The sequence below is a fragment of the Pseudonaja textilis genome, chromosome 2 (assembly GCF_049901715.1).
Source record: "Pseudonaja textilis isolate UNSWEBS1 chromosome 2, rPseTex1.2, whole genome shotgun sequence".
Classification (NCBI taxonomy): Eukaryota; Metazoa; Chordata; class Lepidosauria; order Squamata; family Elapidae; genus Pseudonaja; species Pseudonaja textilis.
Genome location: NC_141991.1, coordinates 98,185,383 through 98,210,896, shown reverse-complemented (window position 1 = coordinate 98,210,896; position 25,514 = coordinate 98,185,383). Strand labels below are relative to the sequence as shown.

At 36.9% G+C, this 25,514-nt stretch overlaps 1 protein-coding gene across 2 annotated transcripts in view; it reads right to left on the bottom strand.

Annotated features, from left to right (window-relative positions):
• Window positions 1-25,514, bottom strand: part of TECR (trans-2,3-enoyl-CoA reductase) — a 43,933-nt gene that overhangs the window by 4,512 nt on the left and 13,907 nt on the right. The window contains exons 2-11 of one of the 2 annotated variants that reach the window (XM_026696255.2): window positions 16,551-16,601; window positions 11,946-11,997; window positions 11,159-11,203; window positions 10,656-10,759; window positions 10,456-10,571; window positions 7,208-7,313; window positions 6,985-7,057; window positions 5,348-5,391; window positions 4,150-4,207; window positions 3,622-3,710 (exon numbers count right to left, since the gene is read on the bottom strand). In XM_026696255.2, the coding sequence (XP_026552040.1) occupies window positions 3,622-3,710; window positions 4,150-4,207; window positions 5,348-5,391; window positions 6,985-7,057; window positions 7,208-7,313; window positions 10,456-10,571; window positions 10,656-10,759; window positions 11,159-11,203; window positions 11,946-11,997; window positions 16,551-16,601 (738 nt within the window). Of the gene's footprint in view, window positions 1-3,621; window positions 3,711-4,149; window positions 4,208-5,347; window positions 5,392-6,984; window positions 7,058-7,207; window positions 7,314-10,455; window positions 10,572-10,655; window positions 10,760-11,158; window positions 11,204-11,945; window positions 11,998-16,550; window positions 16,959-25,514 lie in introns of those variants that run through there. The other variant, XM_026696254.2, reaches the window with a different exon arrangement.

Genomic DNA, 25,514 nt, shown 5'->3' with positions numbered 1-25,514 from the left:
AATTGACTGCTGTTGTAATCTATAATGTTTGTAACATATTGCTACTGAATTCCTACCTTAAGATCAAAGAAAAGGGCAGAGATAAGAACAGTTATGTAGTTGGTGGCCGACTATTAAAAACTGAAATTGAAACGATTGTGTGCCAACCACACATGCTGACTTGTGAAGTGTGATGAATGCCATCATGTACAGTAAGAGTATGTTGAGTGAACAAAGATGTGTGATAGAATAACTACCAATCAAATCAAGTCCATTGACAGTTATCTCTTCCTTCTAATATATGTGAGCACAAATGGTACTATTAGAAACAAATCCTAATGAAAATCAAATAAAAATGCTCAAGACCCTGGAGCCATTATAGTGTTCTCATTCATGCCGATAGGAGAAATTTGCTTTCAAGAACCATGGGCTGAATTGTCTGGGTGACTGACTGTTGATATGATATGGACGGTATCACAAGGGCTGGTAAAAAATACATTTGGTTGAAACAAAGCAAAATTTATTGGTATGGATTTAAACTAAATCCTATGGATGTTAGAAATGAAAACCTAAAATAAAAACGTACACACTGTAGAGAGTAAAATATTGGTGTAATTTATTTTCTTCCATCCAACTCTGTCCTGCTCTCAGAGACGGCCTGGACAAGGACCTCTGGTTTTCTTGGCAATGTTTTTAAGAAATGTTTGGCCACTGCCTCTTTTCTAGGGCTGAGTGAAAGTGACCACCCACTGGCTTTGTGCCAAGGCAGGACTAGAACTCACAATCTCCCAGTTTCTAGCTTGATGCTTTAACTACAACATCAAACTAGAATGATAAATCAGATTCACACCAGAAACAATGCCTCATAGCTTTCACTACCTATGCACTAATGCATAGAAGAGTAGAAAATGAACCATGTGAGCCATAGTACTAGAAGAAAAATGTGATTAAATAAATATAGCACAGATGTCCTGGCATCAGTTATATATTAAGACTTAGCAACTGAAGGGCTGTTCAAAATAAAAAAACAACAAAGCAGAAGGAGACACTGGAGAACAAAATCAGCTTTTCAGTGAAAATGGCAAAAAAACAACAATTACTCAGCTCCTATTTTGTCTCCATTTTTTCAAGAAAAAAGGTTATGTGTCTTCCACTATTAAATGTAAAGACAATATGAACAGAGGACTGAAGCTTGAGGCTGACAAATATATTGTCAGCCAGTATCTATTCATTTCAAATGAGTACACCTTTCATATTTCCTAAAATGCAATGCATTTGGATGTGAAAAATGTTGCTGATGGACAGGCTGAACTCTGAGAAATTCTAGAGAACAGATGGCATATGACTCAATGAGCTCAGATGTGTTCCTATTTCAGGAATGGAGAAAGGATCCAGGGGATTACACACTAGTCTAATAGGTGGGAAGATTTGAGAGCTGATCTTAGAGAGATTAATTCAAAAATACATTGCAAACAAGGTAATAATTAAAATAATTAAAAGACACTAGCATGAATTTGGTAAGAACAAGTTTCATCACACTAACATTATCTCATTCTTTTATTGGGTAATTTTCTTAGCCAATCTGGGAATCCTATAGATTTAATGTATCTTGACTTCAGCCAAGTCTTTCACAGAGTATCCCATGACATTCTGATTAACAAGATAATTAAGTGTGAATGAGATGACATGACAAGTGGATACACAGCTTCTCAAAAAACAACTTCAAAGAACAGAATGATGCATTTAATGAGGTCCAAAATGGGCTCTCTTTATTCTTCCATTTTTAAAAATTACTTGGGTAACTTAATAATTTTCAAACAATCTTGATAGGTTACTCATGAGTATGAGGTGAGTGCAAAATGGACAAAATCAATTTTATGGCCCATCAAAGAAATATAGTTTGAGATGATGAGAGATAATTGTTCTACTTTACTTAGTTAGACCCCAGTATATCCAATTTATAAAATATAAAATCATAAGGAAGGAAGGGAATCCTTGGAGGTCTTCTAGCTCAAACCCCTTCCCAAGGACAAATGGTTGTCCAATCTTTTCTTGAATACCTCCAGTATTCAACTCTGGGAGGCAAACTGTTCCATTAAATCTCATTGTCAGGAAATTCCTCCTTATTTTCAGGTTGGATTTCCCTCAGATAAACTTTCATCCTTTGCTTCTTGTTCTGCCCTCAGGTACTATGGAGAATAAATTAACACCCTCTTTCCACTGACAGCCCTTCAAGTATTGGAAGACTGTTACCATGTCATGCCTAAACCTTCTCTTTGTTTGGCTAAACATACCAAGCTCCCTTAGTTGTTCTTTATATGATTTAGCCTCCCCCTTATCATCTCTGTTGCTCTTCTCTGTATTTTTTGTGTGTCCTGGTAATCAGAAGTGGACCTAGTATTCCAAAGATGGCTTCAGTAGTACAGCAGGGAAAGATACTATCTCTTCCACGAACTTGATGCAATCCCTCTGTTGATGCAACCTAAGACAACTGCAGCACGCTGCTGATTCATACTTAAGCAGTGATCCACCAGAACGCCTAGATCCCTCTCATAGTTAATACTATTGAGCCTCATAGTTAATACTGTTGAGGTTACTGTCTATCCTGTACCAGTGCATCTGGTTCTTCTTTATTAAGTGCAGGACCTTGCTTTTCTCATCACTGAACTGCATCTTGTTGGATGGGGCCCAATGTTCAAGTCTGTCAAGATCTTGAACCTCAAAGGGTTAACAATTCGTCCCCAACTTGATGTCATCTGCAAATTTGATGAGTGCCTTATTTATTAATTAAATTCATTTGCTGCCCATCTTGTATCCAACAACTCTAGGCAGCTGAAGATGATTTATGAAGCTGTGAACAGTACTGGGCCCAAGACAGAACCCTGCATGCTTCCCTTCACATTGATGTATTTGCACTGAGGATTACACACTTAGTGTGGTTGGTCAGCCAACTGCAAATCCATCTGGTGATGGTGCTCTCTATCCCACTTTGTTCTATCTTACCAAGAAGTAGTCTGTGTCTACTATATCAAATATCTTCTTAAGTTGATTCTGGGTACTATATCTCACAAAGCATTCAGAGAAACTATAACAGATTCAAAGAAATGTAAGAAGCATGATCAAGGGACTAAAACGAAGTTATATAATAAGGATTTCAAGTAATTGAGAATTTTTAACTTTCAGAGAAGACAAGTAACTATCATATCTCCCCTCAAATGTCTGCAGGATTATCATATACACAACCTACTTTCTATCATTCTAGAATGCAAAATAATAATTTCAAATTACAGAAATGAATGGATATCACTGATTTTTTTTTTTTTTTGAAAAAGGCTATTCTGAAAGAATAAGTCAGCAGTGGAACCAATTGCTGAGAGAAGGAATCAGGTCCACTTTGCTGGATGATTCAAGATGAAACTAGATTTCCATCTGTCATGAAGTTTCAATTTAAGTCAAAGGTGGAGGAAGCTTCTGAGCAACAAGAATTAATCATTCAATTAAAAGAAGATAAAAGTAATGCTTTTCAGATTATTTGCCTAGATATTGTCACTATACCTATATGTTTCCTATGAAGCAGAATTCATTAATAAAATACAGATTTAAGCGTCCATAATTTGTTCCAAAGCTAAAACACAGTCATACCTCATAAGTATAATTGGGACAAGAGACCAGCAAGAAAAGCCATGTAAATGGGTTCCTCGTGGGGAATGGGATCTTCCTGGTCTTTGAACCTGGAAGAAATCATAAGAATGTTTATTGAGACAAAGAACCAATTTATAAGCAATAAAAAATTATCACCTAACAACACACATAAGAGTTACAGTAAAGCATTAGACTTGTAAAAGTCTCCCTTCATCAAGGGTGACAAAAAGTTAAAGAGATACATACCAAAGATTCTAACATGGTTTTAGCCCATAACAAAATAATTTCTCATTTTGCCTGATGTAGCTTCAGCCCATCCCCAGAAAACTGCAAAACTCTTCCTTTCTCCCTATCCAAACCTGACAGCACTTTCTTCTGTTCCTTGATTGGCTTTCAGAGGTCAGGTGATTACCTCTGAGCATCTAAGGCTGTCTTGTTATTTAAAGGGTCAGCTGTTCCTATTACAGAGCAGAGGGTGTTTTTTATAAAGACATCTGTACTTCCATTTGGCCATTTCTCTGTACTCACCAGCTGGGCGAAGATTTCGCAGAGCAATATGAATAGAAAAGTTTCCCAGCTGACATAACTGGAATAAGAAACAAAACCAGTGTTAGCAGGGAAGGGGCAAGAATTGATTTTTTTTTTTTGCTTACTATCACCAATAGAAGCCAGATAGTGGCACAGAAATCTCCCAGAGTTCACTCCATCGTGATTCAAATAATTTTGTAGAAATGTTACAAATTTGCTTGGAGGAAAAGACAAGACTTAACGTGCAAAAGAACAAGGGATTTTTATTACTCATGTCTTCTGGGCCCTTGTTCTCATTCCCCCAAAACAACTGAACAGCTCTGGCACTAATAAGATGTTCTACAACTGTTCAAAAGTAAGTGCTGGCTCTAAGACGACTTAGGACCCAGTATTTTCCAGTACCATAACTAAATAAAGCCTTTTTTTCTTTTTCCTGCCTTTTTTTCTCTCCTTTTGTTGTTTTACTTGAATTTCTTCGGTGCTGGAATTTGCCTTCTTATTCTTTATAATGCATTATATACATACAATCAACAAATAAGATTGCACAGCATGAATACAGCATTTTTCTGCAATTCTTGAAAGCAGTCAATTTTTTTTCCTGAGATCACAGAACTGCCTAGTGTAGGAGTCAGATCAGTCCAAGAAAAATGACGTCTGCCTTCAAAACTTGCAGTAAAATGCTGTATTCACATTTCTGCATGTCTAAAGCACCCTTCTCAAATTGAATCTGAACCACTGTAGAGTACTACTAATAAACTGGCCTTAAGACATGAGCACATGTGTAACGGGAAAAAAGGTTTCCCTCCAGGCAATAGTACCAGATGCACGATCCATTCCCAAACCAGAATGCTTTGTGACGTACCAAGAGAGGTACATTTCTACATTTTTACTATACATAGTTCTAGTTCCATTCTCCCAGATTTTTTCCTATTGCTACAAAAGGTAACCAATCTTTCTCTTATTTGAGGGAATTACTAAGGTTTGTAAAAAAAATCCAATATTATCAATCTGCATTCTGTGCCACAGATAGTCATAACTTTTATTTCTAGATAAACAATTTCTTGATTTTTAACTTTGCATGGGGAAACTTCCCTCCTTCGGTTGGCCTAGGCTCTGTCTAAAACATCGCCTATTTTCTATTACATATCTACCATTTTTCAGGTAAAAGGCTCAGCTTCAAAAATCTACAAATTATTACCAGGAATATGATAAGCGCCAATTTCACTTGTTCATGTCCATATGCTGAAAAAAAAAGAACAAAAACATTTTTAGAGTAACCACATTTGGAACACCTAGAACATTCCTAGAAGAAAAAAGATTCCCCAATGACAGAACTCAAGATTTTTCAACTTAAAGAGAATCTCGTGACAGCATTTATACAGTTATATGTGTGATAGCATGTTAATATTCATAAGGAAAGGAAAAAAATAAGGATAAACTAGAGGCCTTTAGTTAATCTCATTAGAATTTTCTTTTCCTTTCGCCATTTACTAAGTAATTAAATGATAAATGGCATAAAGAATTTGATTCACCCAGACATTTTGAAGATGTCAAAAAGCATGTTGCCAGGTTAACGCAAGAAATGTATATATGGATTTTCATAAAGCCTTTGACAAAAATTCCTCACCGAAGGCTCATAATAAGATGTACAGATGTATGGATTTTTTTTTTCTTCCTTTCTCATTACATTGGAACCCTTTAATGTAAGGAGATTTAGGACCAGAAAAAGAAAACAAATTTTTATACACAACTGTTAAAAAGAATGTTTATTGCTTATTATTTTATTTAAAATATAAAAATAGCACATTTAAAAGTATAGGAGCTAAAATATGTACTATACAAATGAAACAAGAATATGTATAAAAATAACTTCAAATCTGAAATAACTTTTGATATAAAGTTATGTTTTAATTAAGATTTGAAATAATTTGCACCAAACTATATCCTATGTTTTGTGCACAGAGTTCCTTATGACATATACAGTATGTTTCCTTTTCATCAGCTTTTAATTTTCATACCTTGTGAGATTTGTATAGCTGACTTATAATGAACAGGCCCAAATAATGACTTTAATATCTGTGAGAATATTTGAATGAGATCTCCCTAGACCTAGACTGAAATTTGAACTGTTTAGAAAGGAGCCAAGTCCAAAACAGTAACTCATAAAGAAAGCATCTCTAAGGGAAAGTATGTCAACTGTAATTCTAAAATAGAGAATTTGTGACATAAGTCAATTTAAAGAAAGTAAGGTTCGAGAAATTAGATTACATGAAATTTTACTTGATCTGAGGAATCCTCAGTTTTGGAAAGTTAGTGAAAAAAATTATAGACCTGCCCCTCAACTAAAGAATACATTTACATATTTTTCCATTCAAGAAATTATTTGAGTCACTAGGAACTTGCTTTTTGATATCCTGGAAATCTTGCTTTACTTTAACAGATATTTACTGTTGCTTCTGATCTGAAGAATTTTATCAGGCATTAGTTATATGTTTTTAAGCTATTATTTTAAATTAAAGGTCCTAGGAACTTTGATTTAAAAAAAGATGGAATTCTGCTCAATTATGTATTTATTCCATTTCTTAAGGCAAGAAATCTGTACAGCTCCAATGACTGGTTCACCATTATGTAAGTTTATTAGCACTCATTCAGTAAGTAGCATATTAATTAGGCAGAACCCATTCTTATGCAAGCCCATTTTGAGATTCCCACCCCACATCCCAGGACACACTTCTGGTTAATTACAAGGAAAGAAACATTAACTTCATTTAATATTCAGCTTCTTAGAAATCAAATGGATTTCTTTAATCAACCGGTATTCTTTTTTTAGCTTACCAGGTGGTGTATACAACGGGTGATTGATGTAATATGCCATCCAGGCTGCAAAGCCCCAATAATAAGTGCAATTCTGAAGAAAGAATTAAAAGTATCATATTAAAGATGTTACAGATTAGTAACAGTATATAAAAAAAGGACTTGCCAACTGCCTCCGTTTCATTGCTCCATGAAGAGTCCCAGCAGAAAAGTCTATAGCTATGTTGCTTGAAAATGTCATTACCTTGAAGATGTTACGTAAAGGCATTGTTCCATGGGAGAATCTGTGGACAAAAAGGGTCTCGAGGAGGCGCTTGACATAATGGAAAGAGTGACAAATGCAAGCCAGGCTAGAAAGGAAAGGAAAACAGAGATGGCTGACAATAGAATCACTACCTTACCAAAAAAATGCAAATGCAATTCTACTGTATTTGATTTATTATCAGCCAAAGGATAAGGTATATCCATGTTTCCAATGTTAATTTATTTATTATTTAAATGTGTATGGCCAACCACCTCAAATTATTGACTCTTACAAGCATTGCATACGCTTTGAAACAAATTCAGCTTCCCAATGGTGATCCAACCATGACTTTAAGGCAGGCTGGACAATTAATTTTCCCAAGGGGGTCACATGAGAAACTGGGACTGTTGTGGGGAGCCGCCTCTGATCCCCGCCATTGCTACTTTGCCACCTGTTGCTGCCCTGCCCCCACCCCCGCTACTGCTCTGCTTCCACCACTTTGCTTCCATTGCTGCTGTCCCACTTGATGCCACTGTTGTGTGCTGGACTGGGACTGCCAGTGGGCTGTGAAATGCCCAAGTCTGCTTTAAGACCTTACATAAGGCTAGCTGGGTTGGGGCAAATCTAATCTCTGGGAGATGATGGTCTAAAGGGACAGAAAAGGTCTTCTTCCTGAGCCCTGCCAAATGACATTCACTAAGAGACAGAATCTGTAGCATCTTTCTCCTGCTGGATATGGTGGGATAGTTATAATTGGAGAGAGGTGATCTCTCAAATATTTGCCCTATGCCACGAAGGCTTTTATTGTTTTGGCCATGTCTTGGGATCAATGGGAACTAATTGGAAAAGGCCATTTTCCAAGTAACTGAACTGGAGAAGCTAAGGGAGACAGGGAGGGTGGCAGTAGAGGCCTTCAAGGGTTATGGTGCATCTCATCCCAACCATGGTTCCTCATTAATGACAGAAAAATAAAACTCTTTAGGGTAGGAGGCGCTCAACCCATGGAAGAAGAAAGGAAGTTTAAGAATGAATCCACTCTTTGTGACTGAACACATATATTGCCTCATGGAGGATGCTTCTAGTACTGAAGAACTTCTAGGAATTCTTACTATTCTATTATTAATTATCCTATTCCATTATTGAGCTATCCTATTATTATATTTCTATCATCCTTGGACAAATAGAAGTACAACAGCTTGCCAACCATATGGTGGCTTGTCCTCCCACTCTGAAGATGCAGACATCATGTGCTATCTAGATCAGCAATCGCCAACCGGTGGGCCGTGAGAAAATTTTGGTGGGCCGCAGAGAAATCTCACCCCCAGAGCACCCCCACAAAGCAATTAATCCAGGCTGCGCAGAAACACAAGGCTGCACCACCCACATGGCCCGCGGGAACCCTCCCCGCCCACTCACTCCTTACCCGGTAAACTTGCCTGCTAAATTGCTATTTTTCCTTTTTCTGACCATCATCTGTTCTGCTGTGCCGGGAGATTTAGATTAGCTAGGAAGCAGGAAATGGTTGGATTTCTTGCTTTCTAGCTAGTCTTTAGATCTTCGGCTCAGCACAGCCAAACCCCACTTTGGACTGAAGGTTTGCTTGCAAGCAATTTCAGTACAGACTCACGGCAAGCAAATTTGAGAGACCGAGCTAGCTGATGATCACTGAATGATTCTGTGAGCAACTCAATCTGCCTGCCTGCTTTGCCTGATTTTGGTTAAAGTTGCTCTTTTTTATAAAAAATTCAATGTTTACATGCATGGTGTGTTGTGAGTTAATTTTGTGAGTTTGCTTGCAAGAAAATTTTATGTGACAGACTGAGCTAGCCAATGGCAGATAGATCTCTGAATGAATCTGTGATTCTGTGAGCAACTCAATCTGCCTGCTTTGCCTGATTTTGGGTAAAAGTTGCTCTTTTTTAATAAAAATTCAATATTATATAAACATTTATAATATTTACATACAAGTCATGCCCAGACCACCACCAAGCCTCACCCACAAATTAGGCCATGCCCACAGAACAGGTTAGTGGTCCCTAGGATCTAAAATTATGAGTTTGGTGGTCCCTGAGGTCCAAAAGGTTGGCGACCCCTGATCTAGATGAGCTTGATAGGTAATGCTGCACTAGAACCAGTAGATTGGATGCACATCAGTACTAACAATGTGAAGAAGGGTAGGCAGGCAGGCCTGGAAACCAAATTTATGTTGATGGACCTGAAATTGAAGACTGCTGAAATGACTGTGTTGGAAAAACTGTTCCATGCAGAGTGTCAAATAGGCAAATGTTGATGGAAATTCTTAATCATTCAGGTGATGGTTGTCACAAAGTGCTTTTTCAAGAGGCAACTGGACTTTCTTTTCTTTGAAGACCTTTAATTTCTTATCTAAGAAGATTCTTCAGCTCTGACTGGATGGTGGAGAACTCCTTGCAGACAGCTGGTCATTTTCATTCTTTAAGAGAGTTGTTGAGGCTACCTGTAGGCTTATCTGTGTCCTCAGGGTGACCTGAGTAGTGCAAATGGTGTGGAGTCTTCTTGGAACTGTTGAAAGGGCTGTGTTTTAGACTGGAGATAGATGGTGTTGTGCCCCACCTCCTCTGTTGAGAGAGGGATGTTCAATTCTGACATCGATGGCCTCTTTGACCCCTCTTTCGAACCAGCGGCCCTCTCTGTCCAAAATGTGGACTTTATTATCTTTGAAAGAGTGGCCTTTCTCTTTTAAATGCAGGTGGACTATTGAATCTTGGCATGAAGGGTTTGTTCTCCTATGTTGTGCCATGAGTATCAATGATTACCAATATAGATAGCATCTTACTGCCTCCTGAATCATAGCAATATGCTTTAAATACTGATTACTGGAATATGTAAGTAGAAGGTGGCAGTTACTCCTACCTAAATTTGTGAGCTTCCAAATGCATCCAGCTTATTACACAGAATGTACCTTTAGTCTAATGGAGCAAGACATTATGTCCTTATGTGATTCTTCAATTCTAATTGCAAAAAGGAATTCAATATTCAAACCAATTCTTTTCTGCCAACTCTAGAAATGTCAGTTGGAATACAGGGAAGTTTTCCTTTACAAGAGCACGATATATGAAGGGAAACGTCTAGTCCTAGCAAGGAAGAAAAATGAATTAAGTTTGGGGCTGCCCTTCGTTGGAAAAGATCTCAGCTCACTTAGTGGAAAATATTTCAGTTTAAATTAAATGTAAGCGGTAAAATGTTTATTGTGCCCTGTAAATACTCACTGAACAACAGAGTACTTGCTAGAGGTGAAATCATATCTTGAGCCATAAATGAAAGGAACCCGGAAGTAAAACATCAGGTAAATGAGGAGGGGCCCAGCATACTCTGTGAGGAATACCTGACAGAACAAAAACAGAATGTAGAAAGGCAAAAGGAATTCACAGGGAAGTGTTTTCTTGAGGAGAACTGAAATACCACTCACAGTCACCCAGCTGATCTGTGCACCTAAGTCCCGGAAATAGAACGTTGCTGTTGTACCAACTGGCAAATTCTGAAGGATATCTTCATCCTTCAAAGACTTTCCCTCTAGAAGAAAGAGAAATCACATTGAAACTCTGGGGGACTCAGAATTTTGTCTTGAACATCAAACACAGTAGTTGCTTGTTTGGCTACACAACAGAGAAGAAATTGTTAGCCTTACGTTCTAAAGAACAAACATATGCACAGAAACCCAAGATGAAAGATGCTTAATTATCTTACTTCTATTGGTAGGTAAATATTTCTTTCAAAGAGGTCCTTTGTGCGAATTCCCAAACCACATAATGTTCACACCAATGTTATTCTCTAATACAATCTCATTCAAGCAAGTGCCAGCCTTTCTTTTGTTCTTTTCCATATCTTTTCCCAAAAACTTTATCATGAAAAGAGGAAATCTCTCTTAGGAGATATTTTAATATTAGGAGATATTTTAGCATAGCAACTTACTGGGATCTAGTCGCAGGGACTGCCGGGCTGGATACCACTGAGGGTCTGAGAAAAGAAAAATAAAAGTTTTCTTATAATGAGTCAGAACCATTAGTGCCATCAGCGGGCGGCACTCAAGAGCAATCTAGAGATGTGAAGGTAGACAAAAAATTATTTGCCCTACAGTTAGAAAGAGAATTTAAAAATTAGAGAAAAGTAACTCTTTCCGGGTAAATATATAAAATTTCCAAACAGTATCTTATACTGGTAGTACAATCTATACACGTGACTAACAGGACTTATTTAAAAGTAGTAGGGTATATGACTAAACTCACAGCTGTTACTATTTCTTTAAATGTTTTATACAAGTTTAGACAGATAACCTACATGGCCATTGGCAGCTGAAGCCGAAAAGATCTCGCGAGCACTAGAAAATTGATGAAAACACAAACAAATCTTAGATCCTCTCATCTGCTTCAGATTCCTTTACCTTCCACAGCAAATAAAAATAACTGGTCAAGAAACAAACTAGAATGAAGGGGAAAATGCTCTTAATCTACACATTTTTCTTTCTCAACTCTGTAAAGGGACAAAGGGGACAAAAAAGATAGATCCATAAGCTGAAGCCACTGATCTTTGATTCTAATCAAAGAAAAATAATTATATTTTCAAAGATGCCATTTAAGTGATGTAATAGAAACTTTCAATAGCTAATTTTATTAATAAATTAAAGTGCTCTGCGCTTTCAACAGTGAAACCCATCACAAAGATATGATAAACAACAAAGGTGGTATTTTTCTATACATACGAGACTTGGTGAAGAGATTCTTGATTTCAATTATGGTAGCATTGGGCTCTACCTGAAAGGAAACAAACAAGAGGAATCAGAAAACCAAAGAAGACTGTTCTGTATAATCAAGTAAGACCGCTTTGATTTAACTACTTTCTAGCCTGACAAACAGGCAACAATAAAAATGCCTCAGACATAATAAGTGCATATTCAAATTACGTCTAAACTGGAAATATATTTATACAGCTTGTATCAGTGTGCTAAGCAAAACAATACTAGATGAGTCAGTTAGAAAATTAAAAAAGCTGTGATGAAAAAATATCCTCCCAACACCCCAGAAACATTGCTAGAGATAATAAGTTAGAAATATGCTTCTGTCACACACTTCTATATTCTTATCAGCCTAGTGACTTGTGGGCAAGAACTTATTACATCTAGTAGGGTGGTGCAAGTTTGAATTCAATCCAGATGAAGTCTTTGGAATATTGAAAAGCATGTATGCAACAACTGTCTGTGCATTTGCAACTTTTCCTATGGTTGCATGGCTGCTATACAAGTTTCTCCACTACAGTCATGCAATCCTAGGGGGAAAATCCTTTAATGAGTTACAAGCATTGGGCGCACTGTTCCCACAGGTTTCAAAGAAAATCCAAAGCACTGCACAGAAGGTAGTCCTCAACTTACAAGCATTCATTTAATGAATATTCAAAGTTACAACAACACTGGAAAAAATGACTTATGATCATTTTTCATACTTATGACCATTGCAGCATCCCCATGGGCATGTGCTCAAATTTGGAATGCTTGGTAACGGACAAGTGTTTATGATGGCTGCAGTGTCCCCGGGGGTCACGTGATCCCCTTCTGAAAATCTTCCGACAAGCAAGGTCAATAGGGAAGACAGATTCACTTAATAATTTTGTCACTAACTTAACTGCAGTGATTTACTTAATAACTATGCCAAGAAAGGTCATAAAATGTAACAAAGCCTGCTTAACAACTGTCTTGCTTGCAACAGAAATACAGATATAATTTTACATGTTTGTTATAGCAATATCCAAATATTTAACCTTCTCAATTTGTACTGTTTCTGAAATATGAACTTCTGATCTATGATCTTTATTATTAGAAACCATTAGAGAATAGAAAAGGTAAGTGTTATTTTTGTAAATATAAGGAGGCAATTTTGTAATCATACAGGTAGTCCTTGGCTTACAACCACAATTAAGCCCAAAATTATCCATAACTATCCAATTACTGCTTCCACCAATACTTCCATTGGGACATCTTTACCTGGTAGTATCTCTCCTAATCCTTATACATAACAGAGATAGAATTCCCTGCAGCCTATAGATTTATTTCCAAGTTTAAAAAGAAAAAAAGACAAAAGTGAAATAACAGATTTGCAGGTTGAAGTGACTATGTTATATGGCATAGAAGACATTTTAAAGTGTTAAACAGATTTTGCATGGCACAAAAGCATGCAGTGTGTGTGTGTGTGTGATATAAATCCTATGTAGGTGAATATATACAAAGATGGAAAAAAGAAACAATTTTAAATTCTTGGCTACCTTACTTTTTCATCCATGTGGAGCAGGTAGAAGTTGCACAAGGGGCAGGGTATACTGAAAGTTGGAACATGGAAAAAGGGAGAGGGGGGGGGAAGGGGAGAGTGGTAGGAAAAACTAAGAAACAGTTGGCTCCTATATTCATTTGAAGAAGAATATTAGGTGGTTTTAATTTATTCTCATATTCATTCCCAAGCTACCAAAAATACTCCATCAAGCAATCAGGTAATCAATCAATGAAAACAAATGAAGCAAAAGTTCTTTGATTCAACTCAAACTTTTAATACTGGAACTAAGGATGCTTTGGATACAGTGCAAAAAAAAACCCACATAAAGTCAAACAATAAAATTAATACCATAATTTGCATGTACAACGATTGTGAAAAGGGTTGCCTAACTGCAGTGTGGGCATTAGAAACATTGTTAGGTGTGTATTGGGAAAGATTTTTTAAATGAATACTTTCCTTTTAAATATATGTTTTCTGGGGTGAAAATGTGCCATATAAGTAATGATCAATAAGCAAATGAGAAAGTTGGTATAGTTCTCATACAACAAGCACCACCTATAATTGTGATCAGCATTTATACTTTCATTCTAATCATTTATTCTGCCCAATTCCAATCCTGTATGGAAGCCCCACCAGGGGTGAAAGACAAAGGAAACAATGTAGTCAAAAGGAGTTTATTTTACTGACATTGTTATAAAAACAAACAAAATTAGAAAACAAACAAAAGAGGTTGTTTAGCAAAGGACAGTATTCAGCTGGAGAGGCAGAATTATGGGTTTAGAGGAAATGACCATACAGATTTGTACATGATTGAAACATCTGAGTTAGTTTTTAGATTTTTAGACATTATATTTAATATTTTATAGATATATCTAACATTAGTGGATGGAGTGCACGCTTTGTTTGTTTTGTGTGGATCCTGTTTTGGAAATTGCACTGATGGCATTTCCTAACCACCCGGCTCCCTTGTAGAGGAGTTCTTGGCAGTTGGGAGTTGATGACATACTGACTTGAGATGTGTATGGATACTGTTTATTCTTGTTGTGCTGTTATTGAGTTGAAAGAATTTTGAAAATATGTGTTCATCTGCTTTCTCTGTGGCTGATTTATTGCTTATATTTATTGCAAATATAAGTAACTTTTGTGAGTTACTTTTATTTGCTTGATTAAAGTGACTTAAAATGCTTGCAATAAACTAATAATAAAATGGGTGTAGGAATGTTGTGCTGGAATTCCGAGCTGCATTTTTATATTTTTAGAATTTTTAGTCATTATGTCTACCTACATAGCAGCCATACAAAAAAAAAAGGTTATTTACTGATTTGTGCTGCCATTTTACAAAATAGTAAAATAACATCAATGCAAGGCCATGGAAGACAGTAGCACTTTAGATAAGAAATCAGTTACTGGGACATAAGACTAGGGTCCAAATGTCTTGCCTGGCATATAACTTGGAAGAAACTAGGATTATGCTTTGCTGACCACTATCATTATTTGGATGTTACTTTAGTCTCATCTCTATTTTTAGTCTCTTTGCTTCCTCAACAGTCAATGCAGGAGTCTCATTTGTCTGAAAGGATTAACAATACCCATAGGAATCAAAATGAAAAAGGGCAAGATGCTACTATCACTCAGTGCTGACACAAAAACTGAACTGCCATGGTTAGTAAATCTTTGGGACCAAAAAAAAAAAAAAAAGAATACCTGAATTTCCCTCTTTGGTGCTCTCCTCCAAATCTCTGTTTTTCCTTTCCTTTCCCATAAACATGTTTTGTACCTTCCCAGTTTATCTCATTCAAAAGAACATGCATCTCAAAAAGAATATCTCTCTGATCTACTTTGTGCAGAAAAAGGATTGACAATGTATATACAGAGAGCCATTTGTAACTGTGGCACCATATTAAGGGTTCAAAATCCTCCCCTTAATCAGATTGGCTAGCACTTTTGGATGGGATTTGTCATTCTTTGCAATGACAAATTCCACCCAGTAGACTTGTTTCTGAAAAGTTTACCTATCTTACAGATACTTTTGGTACTGTGTCTTTGAGTAAATTCTTGAACCAAAATGCACCAATAGCTATTTTATACAAGAGTCCTTACAGTCCTGAACCTTTTAAAGATTGAAAAATTGGCCACTAGGAAATTTTCTGTGGATTGTACTTTTTGAAACAAACAAAAAATCTGAAGTCCACTTATTTGTGTTTCCTCAAGCCAGCCAGATATATGCATAAACAATTACAGCATTTCATTTCATTATCTAAAGTAAACCAAAATAACTTCCCTATTTTGGGGGTTCGGATATATCCAAAATCTGAAGGTGTGTCTAGTTACAATGGTAGACGTGCAGATCCAGAAGAATTATTTTTTTCTGGGAAATTAACCATTAAGTCAGTGATAGTGCAATTATTATGTAAGAATGAAAGTGGGATTGAAGGTAACGAACTGTTTTCAATGATTTAAAGTTCTGTCTTCCATTTATAATACAAATCTATCTCCATGGAGTTAGGGTTCATGCCTTGGTTCCTTACTTAGGATCTGCATAGGGAGATATCACACCAGCATTTAAAAAAAACAAAAACTCTATGAGTGGTGGCCATATCACTCATAATTCTAGAGCTGTCCTAAAAGTCTCGATATCAAACACAGCCTAAAAGATGATTAACACATTCAGAGTTAGGTGGTCATGATTATAGAATAACTTGGGAATTAAACAAAAATATTTCTTGTAGTTTTGCAACATGTGTAGTTGCCTTTTGATAGCAAATATTGACATATTTTGCAATAGTGTATAATTTCCGATGCATGAATATCTCACATTGCCAACTACAAGTCCTGCACATGTAGATCTCACTTGCTAACTGAAGTTCTGAACTTCATGTATATTTCATTCAAGCTTTGATCTATAGCAGTTTTTAGTAAATAACTCACCTTTTCAGTTTAAAAGTACAATGCTATTTTTTAAAGGCTAAAACAATTACAAAAATGTTCTGCAATGACAAAAAGTCAACTTCAGCTTCAAATCCCTCTTCCGAGAGTAGGACACTTACCTTATCCAGGAAGCACAACTTTTCCCGGGTCTTGGCATCCAGAATCTCCACCTCAAAAAAAAGAACACCCCTTTTAGATTTCTTAGTAGGATGGTGTGGCCCTAAATCATTGAAATTTCTCTGAAGAGGCGGACACCCCTCTGCAGACAGCAAATTCCCATCCATGCCTCTTCACAAAGCAACAAATCTCAAAGAGTATGTTCAGTCAACAGACTTGTTCACAATAAGCTTCCTTTCCAAATGATTAACATTTAAGTATAGATCATTTCTGATCTGTGTGAAAATCTCAAAGAATAAAAGCTCCTCTTGAGATTAAGACCCAAAGTTCAGCCTTTCAAGCAATTCGGCTCAGCAAATAAAGGGGCTTCCCTTTTAGTCTGTTCTGTAGGTTGTGTTCCAAGGCGTAAGTCGATAGCATGGTAGCTGAACCACTATCCTTCTCAGCTAAATATAAAACTGAGCCCAGCAAAGAACTTCTTGTAAGCAGCCTCTTGGCCAATTAAGTCATATCAGGAAATTTTAAAGCCTTTTATTTTTATTTTATTTATTATGAAATTTATGTGCCACCCATCTCGTTTCAAAGTTAATCTTTCAATCAAAAAGACTATGCCAACCCATGAATGTCCAGATTTCACAAGCCATCTTTTGGGGAGGAAAAGGCACTCCGAAAATTCTCCCTTCAACTGCACATTAATATAGGAGGCTGCTTGGCAAAACTCACAAGTTTCTAGGATCTTAACCAGGTCTCTATTGATATTAGAACTTAGAATTTTTCTCTGTTACAGTAACACAAGAATCCAAACAGCAACAATTCCTAGGTATTTTTTGGGCTGGGGAGAAGCGTATCATTCTAGGACAAATTATTTAATGCTTGCTGTGGCACATGGAGTTGCCTCTGAATATAATTGGAAATTTCAACAGGTACAAAAAATGGCTGCTAAGATGTGGTCAGAATATTGTGAGATATAAGTCCACAGTGGCTTTATATGTTAGTGATTATATGTTTCTGGGCTAAGTTTATGTATAGACACTGTCTTAAATGCCCTTAATAATATAAGGCATTTAAAAGAAATTTACGACAGAATATTTCTGCACAACAGTCAAATTCTTCACAATTCTCTATTGCAATTTGATGTATCAAACATCCACAAACATCAAACATCCAACTTAGATTATTTTTTAGCTCAGAAAATATTCATAAAAAACTATACTGACTGGAACTTGTTTACAATAACTATAGATTGCTTGCTTTTTAAAAAATAACTAAGACAGCTAGTTCCCCACTGTATCATTGTTTCAGAGATATTTCCTTACTAGATTCCTCAACGCCTTTAACAATGGCTATTAATGTAATTGAAAAGTTGTTTAAAATTAAGAGAGGTATTCAGAAATGCATCTGCCTTGAAAGTAGCTCATGTTGCATTATATAGCACAATCAAAAGTCAACAATTGACCTAAGGAAATATTTTATGAGATTTTGTATTATGTTAAAAAATGCTTTATTATGATTTTTATGTCATAAAATGTTTTATAAAAATTGCCAAATTTCAACTGTATGGGAGTCATGGGTCCCGGATTTTGGACACATTTCATAAATTAGCTCATTTGAGTTACTGCCACCATCACAAATGCTGGCTAGTCACCAAGTACCCATCATGTGATCGTGATCACAGACTGCAAGGACACTGCAACCACCACAATCTCAAGCACCAATTGTGTTTCTTTTTTTTTAGCGCTATCAATTCAAGTAGTTGATGAAGTAGCAGTTGGTAAGGACCACCTGCAGTTTAACCCCCTAAATTAAAAATCCAATTCTTTTCTATTTTGTTATGATTTATATCCTAAGCCACTTTAATTATGTGAAACCTCCATGTTCAGAGTATATATACTTCTTAATGTCCAAAGAAAAGGACACAATATTAGGGAAGTGCTGGTATCTGTTATAGACTACAAGTACAGAAAACTGCTGTTATGAACTGGGCTGATCTTTAACATTTGTTCAGAACTCTGTTACTTCTACTGGTCTTATATACTGGGTCTCAGAAGAAGTAGAACCACTCTGATATAAGGGCTCAATTTTTCAACATTCATAAATATTACAAAAGTATACTGTTGTCAACCATATAAAAAAAACACTTGAGACATCTTGGGGGACAAAAATGCTCATGCTTCAAGTCCTAACTCACCTGTGAGAATCAATAGTGTTGTCTACCATAACTAGGGTGACTCAGTCCTTTACCTGGTCACTTTAAGCAGCCATTTCCACAACTGGCATAGGTTAGTTATCATGTCCTTAAAATTAAATTATCAATCCAAAAGAAGAACAATTATAATACACTTTAACTGGCTTTTTAGAAACAAGGAATCTAGTCCAAAAATAAATAAATAAATTGAAGATTGTAAAAGCTGTCTCCCTGTCTGTAAGCATATATTATCATATGTTGAAAATGTCCAAGATTGGTCACATGATCTCTGGAAACATGATGTCATTGAGAGCTATGGCCATGAGGGATTTAAACTTTTTATAGCAAGTTCATTAGGTCAGATTATATTTCTTTTAAAAGTGAAAAAGATCTAATGAAATACTGAACATTTTTAAAAGGGGGCCTTATTTTAATATTAAAATAAGTCCAACATGAGCCTTACTATCATTCCCCATTCAAAAAAATGGACATTCTGTTCAATTACAAAATACTACATTCCAAAACCTCATACAGATTTCCTCCTAGTTTTCTTATTTTATTTCAGCCCCTAGTTTATTCCTGAGAATAAACCAACAGGATTAAAATAATCTTCTAATGCTGATACGTTAAAATATCTAAAAAGGGGACAAGCAAAAGTGAACGCATGTAGGAGCTATTATTTTGACACAGTTTTAGCCCAATGAGTGACCAATCCTTTGCAAACCAGCTGTAATTATCTTGCTGTTCATCAAACTGGAAGTGTAATACACATAGTCCTCGACTTACAACCATTCATTTAGTGACTGTTTGAAGTTACATCAGCACTGAAAAAAGTGATTTATGATTATTTTTCACATGACCATTGCAGCATCCCATATGTCATGTCATCAACATTTGGACGCTTGACATGTATTCATGACAATTGCAGCATTCCGCGGTCATGTGATCAACTTCTGCAACCTTCTGAAAAGCAAAGTCCATGGAAAAGCCAGACTCACTTAACAACTGTAGCAAAAACGTAATAACTACAGTACAGCGATTAATGTAATAACTACAGTATAGTGATTCTTGCTCACCCACCAAAATTTTGGGCTCAGTTTTGGTAAGTCAAGGATGACCTGTAACTAGCCTTCAAAAGTTGCTAATGTTTGTCCCTTGATATTCTATGCTTTCAGAATAAGGTTATTCATAATGACAGGATCTTGCATCAGATTAATTATACTATTATACTCAACTTTACAAAGCTTTTCTTATATAAAATAAATGTAATCATCACTCTTTCCAAAAGACAGAAACATAATCTCCTTCTTCTCTTATTTATGTAAGAGCTTAGCTCTTTGAAATTAAGAGCTGTCTCGAGTGGGACAAAAATTTGGAATCTGTTCAGCATGTCCAACAGATAGCAAGGACCAGCTCCAAACAGGGGTATTAATAGAACTGTGCCTCAGACAGGAATGGTCACTCTCATACTTCAGAGCTTCTAAAACGAAGAATTTATTCCAGTGGAAAGCGACACATAGATCACACTGACCAAATTAAGCTACTGTAAACTACAATCAGTTGCGCAGCAAGAACTGAAGATAATACGATCTACGAAAGGAGAGAGTAAAGCCCCAGAAAAACAACTTGATGCTAAAGAAATACAAGAACCATTAGAATATTGAAAATAAAGCAGTCTCCAATTGAAGCCTTTCAATAAATCTGTGGGGAAATTTTTTTAAAAATCACCACGAAAGTAAGAAGAACTACTAATCCAGACAGAAGCAACCTGATACAAAAAAAAAGACAAGAAGCTCTGGTAAGTGTTGTTGGTGTGAAGGGTGAGGGGAGATAGTGGAATTTAGAGATCAACATCTGAATTGCTTATCCTAATAAGACTTGCATATACTGCAGACTATTTCAAACACACATTTTACACAAGAAATTTTGCAAATAAGGGTGGGGTTCCCACACATCATTCTTAACAAGTTGCTTGGCTAAGCATTGAAGTGAAAATAAAATATAAAAATGCCGAGAGGCATACAGCATATAGGTAGGACCATTTTCCCACTATGTGGCCTCAACTAAAATTGTTGTCACTTACAACTCAACGTTGAAAACTTTCCAGAAGTCTATTTTCTAGAAGTCTATTCATAATGCCACATTTCGATGTAACATACTTTGTCAGGCTTCATTTAAGTTAGTTATGTGGTATTTCTACTGACTATTTCAATTGTTGCTCTAATTAACTCTGTTTCTATATAAATCTGAGATTGGGATTTATCTACAAAAGGACAAATAGACTGCAGAAGTAAATAAATCTGTTGTACTTAGTGTAGGCTTGTGCTGGTAGAGAACTAGAAAGTTATTAAATGTGTATAATTGACAATGGCTATCTGCAGGACAGATTAAACCTATGCATGGCGAAGTGGCTACTGACCGTTGCACACTCAATCTACTGGAAGAAAGAAAATTGCATATAAAGTTTCCTGGAAAATCAAAAGCTGGATCCAGTTCCATAGCTCTACGACTACAATTCAAGATGAAATTGGACAAGCAAACATAAGCAGCAGGCATACCCAGAATGTTTATGCCTGTAAGTAGTATAGTTATGATCCATCCACTCTGATTTGTTCTGAGGTCTTTATTTGACTATAGCACAGAAGCAGCCGCTTGAGATGTGGGGGGCTGCGGGGACGGGAAAGCATAAGCTTGGCTGGCAATGACTACTACAGGTACATGTGCAGTTGCCTAAGATCAGAAGAAGAATATCAGAAAGGATATTATGGTTTTGCTCCCCACCCCACTTGGTCTCAGATGCAACTGAAGACAGTGCAAGAATGTGGTAACAGTATCTCTTAATTCCCCACTGACTGAAAATATTAACAACTCAAACTTGTGTCAGATTCCCTGCTATCCATCTAACACATTCACAAAGATATAACCATTAAGAAGTGTATGTCCCAAAAGAAAATTTCATTACTTATTACTGTTTCCATAATTAAGATCTGTTCTTCAAGATACACAGCCTAAACCACAAACTTAGATCTCCTAACAAAAATTCTCTGCACAGCTTTGCTTCGGAAACCAAGGTAGCTAAAAAAAATTTCCAATTTATAAAAGGGACAGCAGTGGACCTGGTGCCAAGAGGCTCTTCGGAAAACATTTGACACCTTTCTGATTGGCCCAATGAAGCATCTTTGAGATGTAACAAGATGGTTAATTGTCATTCAGTCATTATAGTGACAGCAAAGATAAATAATCTATAAGAGGATATGGAAATGTGGTAACAGATTGGTTCAACATATTGTTATTAGGGTTGGTTGCACAACCAGCAAGATGTTTAGGCTAGATTTGCCATTTTAATCCACTTATCAAGTCCTTCCCAAGGCCCTAGCTAGGTAGAAGTTGCGGTTTTGATGATGTAAAGATATTGTCACAGAATGTAAGCTATTCCAGGTAAAGTTGCCTTTTGCAATTGACAGGTGATGATTTTGTCAATGCCAATGCTGTTCAAGTGCTCTAGTCGCTTTCATATTGTACCCAGCATAGCTATTATTATCTTTGCTTTGAGGTCAGTTCCAGTCAATGTTGATAGAGGGAGACAAATCCAGCCCAGGGGTTCCACTTTGTGGAACGCCTCAGGATTTGATTTTCTTTCCCCTTCTATCTAGCATTTACACGAAGCCACTGGGTGAGGTGAACTGTTGGTTTGGGATCAGGTATCATCAATGTCATGGATGCAAAATGGGCTCCAACTCAACCCTAGCAAGATTGAATGGCTATTTGGATACTCCAAAGACATGGTTCTTCCATTTCTGACTGAGGCTGTACTATCCCAGACAGACTTGATACATAATTTAGGAGCCCTCCTAGACTCATGACTCCTATTCAAAGAGCAATTGGCAACCATGGCTAGGTGACTGTTTGCCCATCTTTGGCCCAACTGCACCCATTCCTGGACTAGGAGAGTCTGCTCACCATCACTATGCCCTTGTAACCTCTTGTTTAGATTACTGCAACAATTACCACTCTAGATGGAGCTGCCCCTGAAAATCATTTGGAAATTCAACTGGTGCAGAATAGCACTTAGCAAGAGCACTTAGACCTATATACCGCTTCATAGGGCTTTTACAGCCCTCTCTAAGTAGCTTATAGAGTCAGCATATTGCCCCCAACAATCTGGGCCCTCAGCATGCTGCAGAATGTTGCTGCGCTAGTAAGAAGTGCCAAATATGCAGCACACATGACACTGCTATTGCATGAGCTGCATTGGTTACTGATATCTTTCCAGGTGCAATTTAAGGTGGTCACCTTTAAAGCCCTATATGGCTTGGACCAAGTAACTTGAGGGACTGCCTTTTTCTGAGAGTCTCTATTCATCCAATTAAATCTAGCACACAGATATCAAACTTGCGGCATCATGTTGCCATCACATGACCATTCACAGAGCTGGGGTGGGTGTGGCCTGCGTGTGACACATCTGGCTCACAGATTGTCAGTTTGATACCCCGATCTAGAAGATTGGACATGCTGTAGATCCTGTCAACCAAAGAGTGTTATCTGGCAGGAAAGAGAATATGGGACTTCTGTGCAGTAGCCACTGCGTGTTTCTAATTTGTCCATCTTATAGCAGGGATGTCAAACTTGTGGCCCGCACGCCAGATGCGTCACATGCTGGCCCTGCCCCTGCCCAGTTTAGCGAAAGGGGGGAAAAGTCACAATACATCACATGACACTGCCGTGATGATGCAAGTTTGACACTCCTGGTCTATAGTGTGCAATTTGAGCTTCTTATCGGTGGAGCTTCTTGACTTTAGCTGTTACTTGCTTCTTTATTATTTCTAGTGGTTGCTTGATCTTCCTTGTTTCTAGATGACATTTCTTCATCAGTATTCTTTGGTCTTCTTGTCTTCAGCTTCTTTTCTGGCATTTACTTTAACTTCATCAGATCTAATCTTAGCATGTAGATCTTATTTTTCAACAAATCTTCCACTTAGATGGTGCACTAGCTTTTTTTTCTCGTTTATTGATTTTGCATCTAGGGTATTCAGTTATAACTACAGTCATGCTAGACATTAATTAGTTTGTTTCTTACAGTGAGCTTTTGCTTATATTTGGTATCACAATATTGTCAACTTTAATACTTTAGTTCAGGGGGTGTCCAACCTGGGCAACTTTAAGACTTGTGGACTTCAACTCCCAGAATTCCTCAGCCAGCAAAGCTTTGCTGGCTGAGGAATTCTGGGAGTTGAAGTCCACAAGTCTTAAAGTTGCCCAGGTTGGACACCCCTGCTCTAGTTCTTTCTTTGGAACAAAATTCAATGCAAATAACCTTATTCTGATGTTTTTGTGCTATTCTAGGTGCTCAAGCATACTTTGTTTCAATTCCTCTTGTTTTTTTGTTTAAAAGGGCTTTGGTCAAAAGTACCTGCTTTGGGAATGAAAAGAATTCAACAGCTATCCTAGCCTTTTCTACTACCAACTTCCCCTGGTTTGCCTCTACAGTCTGACCTACTTCTGGTAAGACTTTCATTTCTTTACCCTGTGTAGACCTTTGCAATTCTTCCAATGCTGCTTCTACTTTTATTTCACATTATAAATGGATGCTGATATGTTAGTCTTTGTTATTTCTGATTCTAGATGCTGTTCTTTCCAGAATTGGTACATTCTTTTCTCTTTTCCTCCCTCCCTCCCTTTCTTTTATACAATAACTTAAGGTAATGAACATCATCTTCTCATTGGATTTAATTTGTACTCATTCATTTTTTTGTTTTGTTTTCAGTTTTTGTATATCTGTGACAGATAAACAACCTTTCTTTCAATAGTCCTGCAGCTGTGGGTTCTGGTTGCTCAGCTAACAGTCTTTAGTCCTGCAACTCATTTGTCACTATATGTCCAGAAACTCAAATATCTAGCATGGTTCTTGTTGACATGGGTGATGACAAATGTCAGGGCTGCCATTCTGCTAAGCTACACATTGCAAGCTGACAGCCTTACATTGTAATTAAGGGGGTGAGGGAGCAGAGGGGGGATGTTTTGGAGAACATGGGGATATCCATGTAACACCTATCTACAAGTCATTAAAATTACTGCATTAGTACTGCCTTTCAGTAGTAGTGAAAAGATGTGCTTGATATCAGGACTTGCAGAAGATGCTGCATGATCATTCAAGCAAGTCTGAAATGCCCTTTTGTCTTTGAATCCAAAATCCAACTGTTGGGTTCTTACATCATTCTGAATGTTTTAACCCTGTAACAATTATTGGAATAAGCCATAATGTCTAGATTCACAGAACAGACTAAGTCTAAATCCAACAAGTCACATTATAGCTTAGTAAACAACAAATACAGCATAACACAAGGGAAGTCTGTATTTTATCATATGAAAATCCACATTATAGAACCTTAAACAGGACAGACTACAGCATAACACTAGTTCCTATTTAAAGTTCCGTGATACAGATTTCAAACCTTTCTCCATTTGCCCTTTACCTCTTATATAAACGTCATTTTACATGGATAACATTTGCTTATTGGGTCCACAAAGTGAGATAAACGTAGGTCACCCTTAGCTGTTTTGCAACAATATTAGCGTTTCTGCCCTTAAGCTACAGATAACAAGTTGCCAAACATATAAAACTGACATATTTCACTGTTTATTCCATCATGAGTGATAAAAATTAAGTACTTATTATTCATTTTAAGCCAGTATGGACAATTCTCCCTCCAATTCCTAGCTCATGTCTTCTACTGCTGCTTTGTTTTTCTCTCAGATTATAAGCGTTCAAGAAGCATGGAAG